At 37.4% G+C, this 15,937-nt stretch overlaps 1 protein-coding gene across 1 annotated transcript; it reads right to left on the bottom strand.

Moving 5' to 3' along the window:
- Positions 1-2,451: 2,451 nt before the first annotated feature.
- Positions 2,452-4,668, bottom strand: LOC119779372 (piggyBac transposable element-derived protein 3-like). The gene is made up of 2 exons (XM_038279006.1): positions 4,640-4,668; positions 2,452-4,076 (listed from the first exon to the last, which is right to left on the bottom strand). The coding sequence occupies exon 2, from the start codon at positions 3,886-3,888 to the stop codon at positions 2,452-2,454; it is 1,437 nt and encodes a 478-aa protein (XP_038134934.1). The 5' UTR covers positions 3,889-4,076; positions 4,640-4,668.
- Between the last annotated feature and the right edge of the window lie 11,269 nt (positions 4,669-15,937).

Here is a 15,937-nt window from a genome sequence, read left to right as displayed (position 1 = left end):
GATACCTGGCTGTGCAGTTTTGGCCGATACAGATACCATCTGTATGAAATTGATGTGTGTGTGTATATATGAAGAACTGCATACTACTGTAAAATAATTGCCATCAGGGCTTTGTCAAGCTGCTACCTACCTTTGTCAAGCAGACTAATACAAAGTGAATCCAGTAGAATTTTTTATTGCATACCTGGAATGGGTGACAATAGATGAATACAAGTTTGGCTCTCAAAATGGTATCGGTGTCCTATTTGTTGGAACTCGCCGATACCGATACCACCATTTTAGTGCAGTATCAGGGCCCCGTCTGATACTGGTATCGGTGTAACACTAGTTCTAACTAGTGGAGGGGAGCACTGAGATTAATAAAATGTAGATGTAACAAGAATTTTTCCCTAATTAGACCTACAGAATATTAATCTCAGTGCTCCCCACCACTATTTAGAATTGAAGAAGCTTCCTGGATGAGAGGCGAAACATCTTCTAGAAAACTTCTAGTCCAGTTGCCTAGAGTCAACTTTTTAAAGCTTAACCATGACATGGATGACTGAGAATCTTCACAGATATATAAAGCATGATCTTCTTGGTCGTCTCTACGGGGGACACTTTACTAAGTTTACACAATGAGACACAAGAGAAAAAAAATAACTGAAACATTTAGATTCAAACTGAAACTTTGTACTGCAGTTTGTCTTTTTTCCCCCCACAATTCTCCCACAATTCTGAAATCCTGTGGGTATTTTGATGTGGGTCAGAAGTCGGGGTGGGTATGTGTTCAAAGAAACCCTCATTCTTCCAATCATAGCATGCTATTATGATGACGCAAAGTGCTGCTCTTCTCCAACTATGAGTTAATCAAATATTCTCACAAGCAATTTTAACAGCCATTTTTAGCTCGTGATATTCTGTCACAGTTAACAGGCTAAAGCAAAGCTGCTGATGGAAAAAAATTAAGCAAAACACAAAAAACAGCTGTTTGTTTTTAAACGAAGACATTTTTTATTAAAAATGCCTTTATTCATGCACTGCAGCATGTTTGACGAACATGGAACATTACGTTCAGATAACCAAAGTTATAAAGAGAGGATCACCAGTAAGCTCAACAAGATCACTTTCAAACAGCATATGTGATCATCAGTCAGATTCCAGTTTAATTTATTAACATGCATTAAATCAATTCTTTGTCAAATCTGGAACAAAAATACATAAGCGACATGTCTGGAGAAAACAGACACACAGGACATCCCTGGAGTTGTTCTTTTAACTAGACCACTGTCTCCCTGCTTAATTAGAAGGCAATAACCAAAACTTCACACCACATTTACGAGATTCTTAAAAGCTTTCTCTCTGTCACTGATTGGTGCAGATGTAATTACTCCTGCTAACAAGTCTGCCTGAGTTTAAAGTAAACCGCTGGTTCTTAAATGAAGAGGCACCATATGAATATAAAAGTTTATAGTAGCAAATTAGCTAAGTTTATTAGCTCAATCTGCAGTCTCACAGCTTGTTTCTTTCTACATTTAACCACAATGGTGTCTTGGGGTTTTAGCCCATATAGGAGCAGTGGGTGGTCTCAACTCAAAAAGGTGCATCGTATTGTTACAGAGGCAGTAGTGTGATTTAATGCACTTTTTATTCATTAGTGCAGCTGCCTGTGATTAGAAGCATGGACCAGGTTCTGTTTGATGTAGTGAAAGTTGTTGCTGTTAGAAAAGCTCATAACTCTGATAAGAGGGGGAGGCGGGAGGGGCGGCACACATTTAATGATTTTGTGTATGAATCATTTAACAAAGATTGATGGAGTTAAAGCCTCTGTTTAAACCTGAAAATCATTATGTAAAAAGATAGTGAATAGGTAGCAGGGCTGAAGCCGTTGCCAAAAAAAATCTCAAAAATGGTTCTGAAATAAGGAAGAAAAACAGTCTGAATTGAATTGGGTTCTACTTGAATTGAGATTAAAGTAGAACCCAAAGAGAAGAAAATGAATACTTCCAATGGAAGCGGATTAGCATACGATATACGTCTAATTATTTGTTAGTTCAACCTCTAACCCTCTATGGCATGAATTTTTATTTTATGAGGAAAAAAATATTTCACCCTAGTTTTGGGAGCTTGAGGGGGTCTTTATAAAATATCAATCAGAAAATGTGCTCCACCCTGCCCCCCCCACCAGATTTTGGTTTGTTGTCTCAGGGCAACAATATGCTATAAGGGTACTAAAACGCCAAGGTTTTCTTTAAGTGGAATGATGAACAAACAAGCAATAAATACATTAGAAGAAGTTTTATTTCAAGTTTTATTTCAATTTCAACAAGTTTCCTTTCAACAAACGGCCACAAATGGTTTATTAATTAGTGCATTAGAGATTAGCTGCAGTGTGTTTATGTTTCTAAATACATGTTCCTGTGGGGTACTGAATGGCTCTGTGTTTCTCTTTTTTACAAAGTACAGTTTGTATTATTCTGTATGGAACCTCATGAAGCAGTTGCTGGTGGATGTGAAACAAAGGTGGGCGTCACATTTTTGGCACTTGGCTTTAGGTGTACCTGTGCATCTTGGTACCTTGCATCTCCCTTTCTTTTCATCCATGACCATCCAGTGGGCTGTGGCATCCAGACGCACATCAGGGACTGGGATAGGTGTAGTGGGTCCTCTTCTCCTCTTCTCTTCGTACTCCCCAGCAATTGTGGAACTGGGACGACCTCTCTTGCGCTCCAGATTCTTGCCACTTTTGCACAAGCTTTCTGCAATATACGACTTGAGTGTATAAAGCCTCATCTGTTCCTGTTTTCTCATCCCAGTGCTGCTGCAGTCTCTCTTGTAGAGCAGCCAGGCAGTCACGATGGTCATGTCGATAAAGTGGAACATCAGCCGATGGTACCACTTTTTCGACCTGATTTTGTTGCGGTACAGTGCAATGAGGGAGTCCAGCAGATCCACTCCACCCATATTTTTATTGTACTCTCTCACCACAGCAGGACAGGGAACTTTGATGATTTTTTTCTGCTTGGCATCCCACCTATCAACGTCGGTGACTGGGTGTGCTCCAATGTAATTGCTGAGAAGACTGACTGAACGGTTATCATACCATTTCAAGGCATGCAAGGTGGTTTCGCCAACCGTGGCCATCTTCTGTTCAAAAGATCCACGCCCAGTTCTCTTCAACTCAGTATCACACATCAAGTTGACACCTGGTAGTCTGTTGCTACGAACAGTACCAGTACAGTGAATTCCCTGCTGAGCAAGTGTGAGAATGAGAGGGACACTCGTGAACCAGTTGTCAAAGAACACCTTGTAGTTCTGCTGTCTGGGTATTGGCTGGGCCAGACGGAGGACAACATTGCCACTTGCTCCTACATCTGGCAGCTCAGGTGGTTGCACAACTCTCCCTGTGTAAATCTCAAAATTGTGCGGGACACCATCAGAGCCAGCCAAGATGAATATCTTGTAGCCCCATTTCTTTGGCTTAGCTGGCAGGTATTGCTTGAGTGTATTTCTTCCCTTGAATGGGACCATCTGCTCGTCTACAGCCAACTTCTCACTCATTGGTATTGTCTGCAGCTTTGAGGTAAGATGAGTGACCAGTGGTCGGATTTTGTGGAGTGGATCAATATTTTCTTGTTGTCTCACCTCATTGTTGTTGAAGTGCAGGGATTTTTTAATGAACTCCCATCTGTTTAGTCCCATGGTGTCAGCTACCTGGGACACTCGGGTGGCTTTGTTCCAAAACATGCGGGTGCCTGGTAATCCAAACAATGACATGTATACTGCTGTACCCATAAATTGTTCCAGTTCTTTTTTAGCGAGGTTAAGGGGCTTGTTGGTGTCACACTGAATGGCATATAAATTTGACTGCTCTACAACTAGTTCCAGAATGTCTTCAGAAAAAAACATCTTGAAGTATTTGTAGGGGGAATTGATATGATCTGATTTTGGAAGACTGGCCTGCCATTCTGGGTAGTCAGTGATATTGGCACTGTGGGGTGTTCTCCAACGGGGTAAGCGTGGAACAGCTTCCTGTAATACTTCATCATCTTCATTTTCCTCTTCATCCACAGACTCATTGTCATCAGGCAGGTCATCTGTTTTCAAAAGAAACCAGTAAGCATAAAATTAGAATAGGTCATATATACCTCTCTTTACTCACTGATGTACAAACGCACATACATGCTCATTCCATACAGTATGTTACTCTACTGACTGAACCATGATCTCCCAACTCTCCCTCAAACCTGATTTTGGAGTCCACTCTTCCTCACTGTCACTCTCCTCAAGCTCACTGTCCTCACTGTCAGAAGGAATGAGCCTAACCACTTGATCATGTTCCTTACGCCCATAAAATCTTTGTGCATCCATTTTCTGTGATTAATAGTAGATAGTACAGAAAAAAATTTATTATGTTGATAACTACACATACCTACACATCTCCATCCATGAGCATGTTATAGTTCACACAAAAGTGGTCTAACTGCACAATGTTGCCCTGAGGCAACGAATGAAAAACTGCCATTTTAGTATATAAATGAAGACAAAAGGTGTCTTTACTCAATCAAATATGCTTTTTTACTTATTCATGCACATCACAGATATTATTTATACAAAATTATTTAAATTTAAACATGTAAAAAAGTTAAATTTATCTTACCTTCTGCTAGGGGTGTGTCCAAGTCTGCTGCGGTCCAAAAAAGGATTGTTTCACTCCAAGACAAAGGTCAAAGCCACGCCTAGCTCAAATTTCATTGGTCACAGACATATCATCAGACTTTTAATGTGATGTTTTACTTAAAAAAATTTAAAGGGGCGTGTGTGGGCCAAAATAGTGGTTTGTTGCCTGAGGGCAACAGAATGCCATAGAGGGCTAAGTTTATGTTCTCTTTACGTTTTCTCGTCATGGCAGCTACCTCTGTCCTGCCTCTCTGTTCTGCGACTCCATCATGGAACTTCCATTAGAGATGAAAGTGTTAGGCCTGGGGTCTGTTTTAAAAAGCAGGTGTAACAAATCAAAATTCAAATCTGCAACTTTAAATTGATCTAGCCAAAAGTCAGAATCTGTGTTCTGTTTCACAATGGCTGCTATCAATTAGCTCAATTAATTTTAACTAGGTCCACTCAGAGTCAAGCGCATGCGCAACAAGTATGAAAAGCCATTATCAGTGGGGCACTGATTCAATGAGGGACCATCTCAACAGGAAGTGCCTATTTCACCCCACTGGAAAAGGAGATTTTAATGCAGAAATGCAAAAATAATTTAAAATAAAAAGGTGATTGTGTTTAAAAGACTGAGAAAAATGCTACAGCTGCAAAGGAGAGGAAGGTTGCGAAGGAGAAGATTGTTGCTCGAGGTAATGCATAAGTTATATGCATGTTAAGTGGGCTCAATTTGTAGATCCCTAAAATAAGATTCTTCCTCATCAAAATCACACTCCTGGACCTAACTGTAAAAAATATATTTTCTAAGTTACATTTTTGTAGCAGAAACTGAATTTTAGAAAGTAAAAAAAAAAAAAAAAATTATATTAGTAAGAATTAAGTTTAATATATCTAGAAATGTTTACACATTTTAAGTGACCGTTCTTACATTTATCAGCTTGACTGAAAATGTATTTATGAGATCTGAAAAACATTTTTTCATAGCTCAATTTAATTCACTTTATTTCTATAGCGCCAATTCACAACACATGTCATCTCAAGGCACTTTACAGTTCACCAGATCATACAGTCAAATTAATTCAAAGATTTCCATCTTAGGAAAACCAGTGGATTGTTAAAGTAATAGTTAAAATAATACAAATGCTAAACAGTAATATTAGGAATATAGAGATCTGAAATTAAGTTATAGACATCCAGAATGTTTATTCTAGATGTTGAGAATTTCATTTTCTTTGAAATGAAAGTAAAGTAAACTTGAAAGCAAAATTAGTACATATCAAAATGCCTTGCCATAGTAGTTGTTACCGTGAAAATATTACAGGATTATTTCTTGAATGGAAGTGGATCAATGTATGTATTTAGGGGAAATCTTCTGACAACAGGTGAAAATGAAATCTAAAAATGTTGTTTTAATATATAGATCTATATAGTTATATATAACTATATATTTTATAGTTCTAATATATATATATATATATCTCATGCATATATATATCCCATGCATCCCCCCTCATGTTGATTCAGTCTTCTTTTACTCTAGTAAATAAGTGGCAGTTTGCAGCCACGCTTTGGATGTTATCATTCCAATAAATGGCCGTTATAAGCAGCTATCAATCCCATACAATGGCTTTAGATTGTGCCAGTAGGTTCATTAGGTTGTTATCATTGAGTCAATCTTAATCCTAACCCTAAAGTAATTTTTTTTTCCCCCCATGGAATTCATTAATCCATTTATGTGTAATCTGAAAATTATATCAGCAGTTCTTCATGTACTGTAAATATAACTAAATAAAAATTAAATGATCAGCATCTCGCTCATATTAAACAAACCAAAGAACAAGCGGAGACAGAGGAAACTGCTACTGCTACCTCTGGCGAGAATGTTACTGCGGTGACTGAAACAAGGATGAATAAACTCTCTTTGTGCACCACAAAAGTCAGTTTCTCTGTTTTCAGGTTTGGACACCTTAAGAGTTTTTGGTAAACCTGCTTCATGAAACTGACCCCTGTTCTTCAATCCTTAGTTCTGTTTTGTGGCTGCAGCCAACCTTTGATACAGCCAACCTTTGATGCAGCCAGCTGGGTTTCTTGGATGGAAAACTTTAACCAATGTGTCTGGATGATTTGTTTGAATTGTTTATGTAGAGTCACTTGAGACAAAATGTAAACTGAATAAGCACAAGATAGAGATAAACTGAATTGATATTAAAAATAATTAAAGTATAAAGAATTCAGAAAGCTTTTATAATTAATAAACGAAAAAAACTCTTTGCATGCACTGCAATGACGATACAGAAATAAGTACACCTTTCTTAAATAAATTGTATTTACCCTTAATTTGAATAGGTAAATGACATGATTTGCAAATGGAATGAATTTCTTACTCTTAAAATGAGATAAATATGCACTTGAAATACGACTATGCAATTGTTTTAATGTTTAATATTTAATAATAATAATAATTGTTTAATAATTGTTTGTGTACATTGTGTTGTTCCATTGGAAATATGGCTGAAACAATTTATAAGATGAATCAATTATTGAACTACTTGTCAACTATTTTAGTGATCGCTTAATCGCTAACTGGAGTATAGAGACGCTACTCTAGAACATGCCTTTAGCTGACAGATCAACCCACTTAGAGCAGTAATTATATCAAAATTGTAAAATAATATAGAAATATTTTGCATTTAAGATTTTTTTTTTTTTCATTTGTCAATATGCTCAATCCAGAGCTTTAATGGAAAAGTTTTAGTTTCACCTAGTTTAATTTCACAAACAACCTCCTTTGTCTATCAGATTAATAATCAATTAATCAAAAAAAATAATTGACAGATTAATCAATTTAAAAATAATCATTAGTTGCAGTCGAAATTGGCGAAGTCTCTCATTTACCTCCTCAATTCAAGAAAAAATGCTGTATTTACAAATAACTTTGATACTGCAAATGATTTTAAAAGGCGCAGCCTGGGAGTGCAGTTTTAGGTGGAGAAGGCAATACAAAGATTTAGATACTGTTTACTCAACACAGCCATCTGCAGTTTGACCCCAGGAACTTGTTGGATGTTTTTGCTTCTCCGCCCCTTCATGCCTGAGCACAGTGCATACTGACAGTAAAAAAAAAAAAAAACTAAAATTAAAACATGAATTAGAATGATTTACCAGTCTGATCCAAAGAATCTGATAAAAGTTTTGATCTCTACATTTTTTATTGTTGCCATGCTTTACTGTCAGGAGTGGACCAGTACATGTCCAAGTGAATTCTGCACGACCTCACTGGCCGCCCTCAATATTTGAGGACACAGGGCTTTGTTTCAGATAGGTTGGTTTGTGGTGTGGGGGTCCCACAGGGAACATTGCTGGTACCATTCATCATCACCCTCTGCACTCCAGACATCCTCATCAACTACCCAGATGTTTTCTGACATTTCTGCCATAGTTGGCCTCATCACAGGTGGGGACGACTCAGAGACAGTGGACCAAGGGTCTGGTGCCAGCATAACCACTTCCTGATTACTGCAGGGAAAACCAAGGAGCTAGAGGTGGACTTTCGCAGAAGCAGATTCACCCCACAATCACTGGTAAACATCCAGGGAAGGGACATTGAGATAGTGGTCTCTTACAAGTACCTAAGTGTTCACCTGAATAACAAACTGAACTGGACTCAAAACACTGAGGCTCTGTATAAATAACAGAGGTGTCAAGTAACGAAGTACAAATACTTCGTTACTGTACTTAAGTACACTTTTTAGGTATCTATACTTTACTGCATTACTAATTTTTCTTCTTACTTCTGACTTCTACTCATTACATTTTCTCACTAGTATCTGTACTTTCTATTCCTTACATTATTAAAACAACTGTTACTCGTTACTTTTGGCTTCGGTTTAATGCAGAGGTCACGGATTAGCGGACCGCGGTCCAGTGTTATGCGGAAAAGTGCATCCCTGCTGAATATGCATCCCCAGTAGCTGGAGCGCGCCTCGCTCTGTACAACCACATATCAATGAGGGAAACTGATTAAACCATGACCAATGGAGCTACTTGTTGTTATATTAATGATATAAAAAACTTTTAAATATTCCTCTCCTGGGGAAAACATTTGTGATTATATGGAAGATTCATTTAAAAAATATATGGGTGTTATGAACAACATTTAATCCAAAGATTTTGACCAAGTTACGGCTGATTTATTTTTTCTAGTCTCTTGTTTTTCACACAAAACAATTAACAGTGATGCCGACGTGAGTTTGGAAACTGCAGAGCTTTGTCTGAAGCGGAAAATCAAACGCGCATCAACACAGCACAGCGTTCACAGACCAGTGTGATGCATTCACAAGCGTCAGATAGCTATGGTGCATTCAGGAGCATGGGACATTTCATATTTTCAAGGAAAGATACATAAACGGAACAGAACTTAACTAATACAACAATGTATCTATTCAGAAACAGTGTTGGCTTTTTTATAATACTGATTGCTCTATAATTGTAATTCTAATTTTTGTTTGATTGTGCACATCTGCTAGTTTTTTATTCTAAAAAAATCTGTAATATTAGCAGCAAATTATCAAAGTTTTTCAAAAGCCAGTTTAGAAGCTCCAAATGAGGCTTCAGATCAGACAGTGACAATTACGCTGTTATTGTTTTACAGGTAGAATTTGCATTTGCTGACCCTTGACCTTTAACTACTGATGGATGTATAGGAATACAGATATATAAGTGTCAACTCCTCTGAGATAACACAGGATGCAATTTTTGGCAATTTTTTTTTTTTTTTCAATTTAAAAATTTAATGTATTTTCTTTATTCAGACTAGAGATGTCCCGATCCAGGTTTTTGCACTTCCGATCCGATACCGATATTGTTTTTGGACTTCCGATCCGATTCCGATACTGGCCGATACCAGCCTATTCGAGCATGTATTTAAGTTTAAGTTAAAGTATTTAGCCTTAGTTGTAAGACTCATGTTGAAAAGGGTTTTAGTACTCTTGATAACATCTAGCCAGCTGAATTCTGAATTTTATCTACACATCGTGCAGGATAAAATAATCCCACACGGCTGACATTTTCCCCGCTATCTTCCAATTCACCTGTTTTAATGGTTAGGCCGGGAGACAGACCCAAAAAGACCTGTGGGTGTGTTGAAGGTGTTCTGGAAAATGCGGACCGGATTCGGGGGAACACTGGCGCAAAATAGTGGAATGGATGGTTTCAATCGGCGAAACTGGAAAATACGTACCGGATTAAAAAAAAAAAAAAAACTGGATCGGCAGTCTGGATCGGCATTTTTACATGCCTTGCCGATACGCATTTTTTTGCCAATATCGGCGTCCGATCCGATACGTGGATCGGATCGGGACAAGCCTAATTCAGACCCACTGATATTTAATTGGTTACCCCTGGTTTAATGTTTGTAAATATTTATTTCCCGTCATGTGCTACTACATCCAATGCAGATCATTGGCTCCATCCACGTCTAGTGAAAACTAGTGTGATTGGATGAGTCATATAACGCAAACACTCATTGGTTAGCTAAAGGAAATCATCAGAAGCAAGCAGGTGTTCTTCAAACTGCTAACGTGAATTGTCTATGCCATGCTACAATGTTGGATTCAGAAAAAGATGTTGAAATGTCTGAAAGGTTGGACACAGGCAAGAGCGTATCGGGAGACAGAGACCAACAAGACCTCCCTCATCCTTGGCCCTATCTCAGAGAATGTTTAGAAATAGTCGAAAAATTTATCTTTAATATTCATATAGCGGCATCTGGCTGTTTTTTTTTTAAAGGTTACTTTATACTTTTATACTTTAAGTAGTTTTTGGAGCACATACTTTTTCACTTTTACTTGAGTAAAGAGGTCAAGTTGATACTTCAACTTTCACCAGTGTTTTTAAACTACAGTATCTATACTTCTACTTAAGTAACAAATGTGGGTACTTTTGACACCACTGATAAATAAGGTCACAGGTTCACAGTGAAACAGTAAGAAACAATGTTCTCTCTGTGTCCCATCAACCGCTCTGTACAATCTGTCAGTTATTGATAACCACAAAAACATACACATTCTCTTCTGCAGGAAAACATGATGGGAAATCATTGTACAGTACCATCATTTAAAACAACTAGGTTTTTATACATGCTATCACTTTTCTTAAGGTGTTGTAATGTTTAAAAATCAATAAATGCCTACTTTTATCAAATGGAGTTTATTCAACAAAAAATCATGACATTTAAAACCAGGATGCATTCACACCAATATCTTTGGTTTACTGATCAGAAAATATCACAAAATAGTTGTTCATTCAAATGCAAAAGATGCACCTCAAAACGGCACAGTCTGATTTTCTATTATGCTGACTCATACAAGTGCTGTTGATTCCTTTCTTATTCTTTTTCCCTTAAATAATTTTGGTTTGAAAACTTCGCCTAATTTTGTTCTTGTGGCTCCTTTTGACAAAAAAAACAATTTCAAATCCTGACAGCCTTTAGAGACCAGCTGTCCACCTGTTTGATTATGTATTGATGGGTTTTCTGCACCTCGTCTTAAATTCCCCATGCAAAAGCAGAAAGGATCGACCTTTGCACTGGGTTTCCCATGCATGTTCATGTTAGGTCATAAAGGAAAGGTCACTGTGGGAAGTCCCAGAGGGAAGTTGAACGGTTTGGCGGTTACAGCAACTAGAGCAGGTGACCAAGGATCAAGTGGCTTTTTGGATGAAGCAGTAGATGGTTGATGACAAACCTGCTTGGCATGCATTACCGATAAACCAGGTGCATAGAAAGAGATGAGGTGTGTTATTTATTTATTCCCTTTGCTTCTGGAAATTGTTTAATGTTTAATTATGATTAAATTCTTCAAATCATAGCAAAGCAGAAATTTCAATACAAGATAAAAGTCTGTTTTTATCATGCAATACAATTCTAATACAATTCTCAATTTTATAAAAATCCCTGTATAATTTTTTAGCAAATCTTTGATTGCTTAAGTCATATAGTAGGCAGTGCTTTTTTTTCTGTTAAATTAGAATATTTTCTTTTGGGGGAAAAAAAATGCTCTTTCTTACTCAATCCAAATAATTTGGCAGATAAAAATTAGTAATCTTAAAATACATTAAAAACTGATAAAAATGTAATAAAAAATGTATTATTTTTGAGCATGTATTAAGTAAATGGTTTAATATGTAGGTGTTTTTTATTATTTCTATTTATTATGGTGGTAATTTGATTTTAGCAGAAAGTAATGGAGTCTAATGCTAAATTCAGACCACACCACACTGCTGAAGCAGCGGAAGCAGATGGTTTACATGTAAAGTCAAAGGTTGATGTGCATCAAGACTCAGCAAAAGGTCCTGCACAGTGTTTCAGGCAGCAGGAGCAGCGCATCTTGATGTATCTGAGTAGCCGAAGCAGCGCCTTATGAGCTTCTGATGTGTGTGACGCGCTTCATAAGCAGTAGCTGCTGGAATTGGGAAAATTACATTTTTGCTGCTCGACGCACCAGATCAACTAATCAGAGCAGCTGATCTGGAAGCTGGCAGGGAGACAGACACAGCACTGCTGATGCAGCTTTTTCAATTCAAAATGTCAGAAATAGCATTGAGTTTGAAACTTAATAGAGTGGACCAAAAAACGTTATGCTATTTCTGACATTTTGAATTGAAAAAGCTTCCTGTAGGGGAAGCGAAATGTCTTCAAACCTTTTCATACTTTATTGCGTCCATGCGAGCCAGATGTCTATTATAAACAATGGTATTGTAGCTCAACCTACCTCTATAACCAGCATGTTCTTGTGTTTACCTCACATGAGCTGTCTGTGCATGCCCATTGTCTTTTTTTAAAACTCTGGGTGCGATTCTCTACTACCCAACATATGTACTCTGTTGGGGCTCTGCACACTTATGAGAACAAATGAAAATCCTGAGACTTTTATAAAAATATATTAGGTTCGTCTTTGTGTAGGCCCAAATTTTCTGGATGGTAGCTCTCAAGGACTGGCCTTGGACAGCTCCAACACACAGTAAAAGCTTAGAGGATTTCAGGATTTAAATTGGATGAAGTCTGGCTGAAATCATGGTTGATCATTAAAGAACAAAGCCTGTTTTTTCTGAAGCCCACATGAATTAGAATAGATACACAGTGCTTTTATACCCAGCAAATAAAACACATTGAATATATACATAAGAATTGTATATATTCAAGGAAATATTTGCTTTAATCTAAGCAAATGCACCACTGTTTTGTTTTGTTTTACCTATGTATCACCCAACAGACTTGACAATTAAAGGTATAGTGTAGAATTCTCTAAAATGTTTGAAAAGCCTACCTTCTCCATTCCAAAAAAATGCACATGCACAACCCTGTACCCGCTCCTGAGAGGGGACGCCAATCAAATACGTGCAAGAGCATGCAGGAGCCCATTTCCTCTTGTGCACGCTCTGTTTAAATGTTGCTGTTTGCAGTGATCATACAAGCTTACTTTCCAAAAGATTTACAATTTTTCCACTATGTCAGACTCTACACCGGTCAGTGAAAATGGTGACTAGCACATAGGACGGCCTTACGTAAACATATCACCAGAATGATTGACAATTAGGAGAACCACTTATTCTGATGATCCACCTGGAAATAGAGCATCTTCCACTTTAACTTTCAACATGGAGAAGAAAAAAAAGCTTTGTGTTAAGTTTTTTTTAGGCTGAACTTGCCATCAATCTTTATGTATAATATGCCAGCCAATCTTGCGGCACTACCAAATGCGGTTAATAATTTTGTAGAACTCTGCACAATCATGACACTGGTCTTTAAAATATCACTTTTTTATATTAAGCTAATGTTGCCAGGGGATTATCTCTGAAAGGAAAATGTTTCACAAGTGTGTGGGACAATTTTATTTAACTTTAACAGATCGAAATACACCATTTAAAGCAAGAAATCCAATAAAATGAGAGGAAATTTGTATTTTCTCAAGCAATAGTCATGGTGATGGCTTTAAAAAATGAATTCTTTATTCACAACAATAAACCCATTTTAGAACGTTTTTTTTTTCACAAATGTTTTCGTCTTTAGCTTCAAGTTTTCTGCAAAAGAGAAACCAGCTAAACCGACGGAGCGCATACTGAAGCTGTGGTGAACAACTCTGCAGATCTCTTAGTTTGAGCACAAGATCTAAATATAAGTTATGAATAAAGTCTCTCATTAAATATATATCTAATCCTCCTATAAAACCAAAAGTCATTTTTGGTTTTCCATCTCCACACAAACTGCCAAGAGCAATAATTCTACTTCACTATTCCTGGTGCTGCAAGCCAGACTTAAATATAAATTACTTTCAAAAATATTTTTCCAAACACCCTTGCCGTCATGCATAGACTTGAGCTCAAGCACTGCAGAAGCCTGATTTAATTGCTATGATGAGCCATTATAATAGACATTCAAACATGGAAATTTTGTGCTTCATTAACACAAGATCAATATAGATGAGAAAAAGGTTTTAGCGGAGGCCCGCAGACTGTTGCACAACAGGAAATCACAGAGAGGATAGATTCTTCCATCAACAAACCTTCTGCTTTGCTTTCATCTCTGACATGTGATCAAGTCACTGTACCTCTTTCTCTGCAGCCAGGCTCAGCTATTAAAAGCCTGCCTGGGTGACATGAACACTGGGGTGCAGTCACTTGAGTCACTCCTGTTATTCCAACGGACAGCTGTTGGGTATTTCTCCCCCCTAAAATCCACTCCATGCAGGAGCATTAGCAGGACAGTCAGTAGGCTCCAACTGTTTGGGTTCTTTTTTTAAACATATCTTCACATATCATTTTTTTTTTTTTTTTTTTTTTTTTTTTTTTTTTTGGAGCAACACTCCGACAGGACTGGGTAACCAAAATTGATTTTCTTCAGTTAAGGGACAATCTACATGCTTATTTATTTATTCAGATATTTTAAGCGACATTAAATTTGGACTCTAGAAATTGATTTATCTGTCAATTGTTTTTACGATTAATTGATTAATAATCGATTAGCCAAAGGTTCATAAAGAATCTATACAGAAATAAAGCAGGTTAACCTAAAACTTTTCCACTTGAGGAGTTCTGGATGGAGTATATTGACAGAAGAAAACCTTTTTTTTTTATGCAAAATGTTTACATATTTTTCACAATTTTGATATTATTACTGCCCTAAGTGGGTTGATCTGGCAGCTAAAGGCATATTTTACAGTCTCTAAACTCCAGTTAACGATTGATTTATTATTAAATTAGTTGACGATTAATTCAATAATTAATTAATTAATCATGAATAATCCGATTTACAGTTTCAGCCCTAATCTATTTATGAAGTTTTTCATGCATACTTTGCCACTAAAATGACCCATCATGTTAGAACCTTCTCTTTGAGAACATTATGTACAGAACAGTTAATTATTATGCTACAACACTGAAAAATGGCAAACTCTCACAACCACTATCAGCTTAAGATCTGAATTGAAAATAAAACAGCAGCTGGTCTGAAATCCAAAATTGATCCAAGGATGTTCCCGTTATCTGTCGTGAAGTCACCGGCTTCAAGGATGTCCTTCTTCTAACATGCAAACAGAGACTTATTTCAGCCAGATGATCAGATTTCCTCATCTACAGCTTCTGTTATTCCAAGAGACACGGGAAAACACACAGTAAACAGCATCCCTGGAGAAAAGAAAGAACTTAAAGGCGTCATTTACTCATGTGGTAGATGGAAATGAAACAATGTTTCATTTACAAACAGTTTTAAAAGAGTTTCATTAGTTTAGTCATGAGGTCAGAGATAAATGTTTCTTTCATTTCTCCCTTTATACACTATATTGCCAAAAGTATTTGCTCACCTGCCTTGACTCACATATGAGCTTAAGTGACATCCCGTTCCTAATCCATAGGGTTCAATATGACGTCGGTCCACCCTTTGCAGCTAGAACAGCTTCAACTCTTCTGGGAAGGCTGTCCACAAGGTTTAGGAGTGTGTTTATGGGAATTTTTGACCATTCTTCCAGAAGCGCATTTGTGAGGTCGCACACTGATGTTGGACGAGAAGGCCTGGCTCTCAGTCTCCGCTCTAATTCATCCCAAAGGTGTTCTATCGGGTTGAGGTCAGGACTCTGTGCAGGCCAGTCAAGTTCATCCACACCAGACTCTGTCATCCATGTCTTTATGGACCTTGCTTTGTGCACTGGTGCACAGTCATGTTGGAAGAGGAAGGGGCCAGCTCCAAACTGTTCCCACAAAGTTGGGAGCATGGAATTGTCCAAAATGTCTTGGTATGCTG

The sequence above is a fragment of the Cyprinodon tularosa genome, unplaced genomic scaffold, assembly GCF_016077235.1.
Source record: "Cyprinodon tularosa strain WSP-4 unplaced genomic scaffold, ASM1607723v1 ctg146, whole genome shotgun sequence".
In the NCBI taxonomy this organism is placed as follows: Eukaryota; Metazoa; Chordata; class Actinopteri; order Cyprinodontiformes; family Cyprinodontidae; genus Cyprinodon; species Cyprinodon tularosa.
The sequence above is the reverse complement of the archived record's forward strand: the minus strand, read 5'-3'. Positions and strand labels throughout refer to the sequence as shown.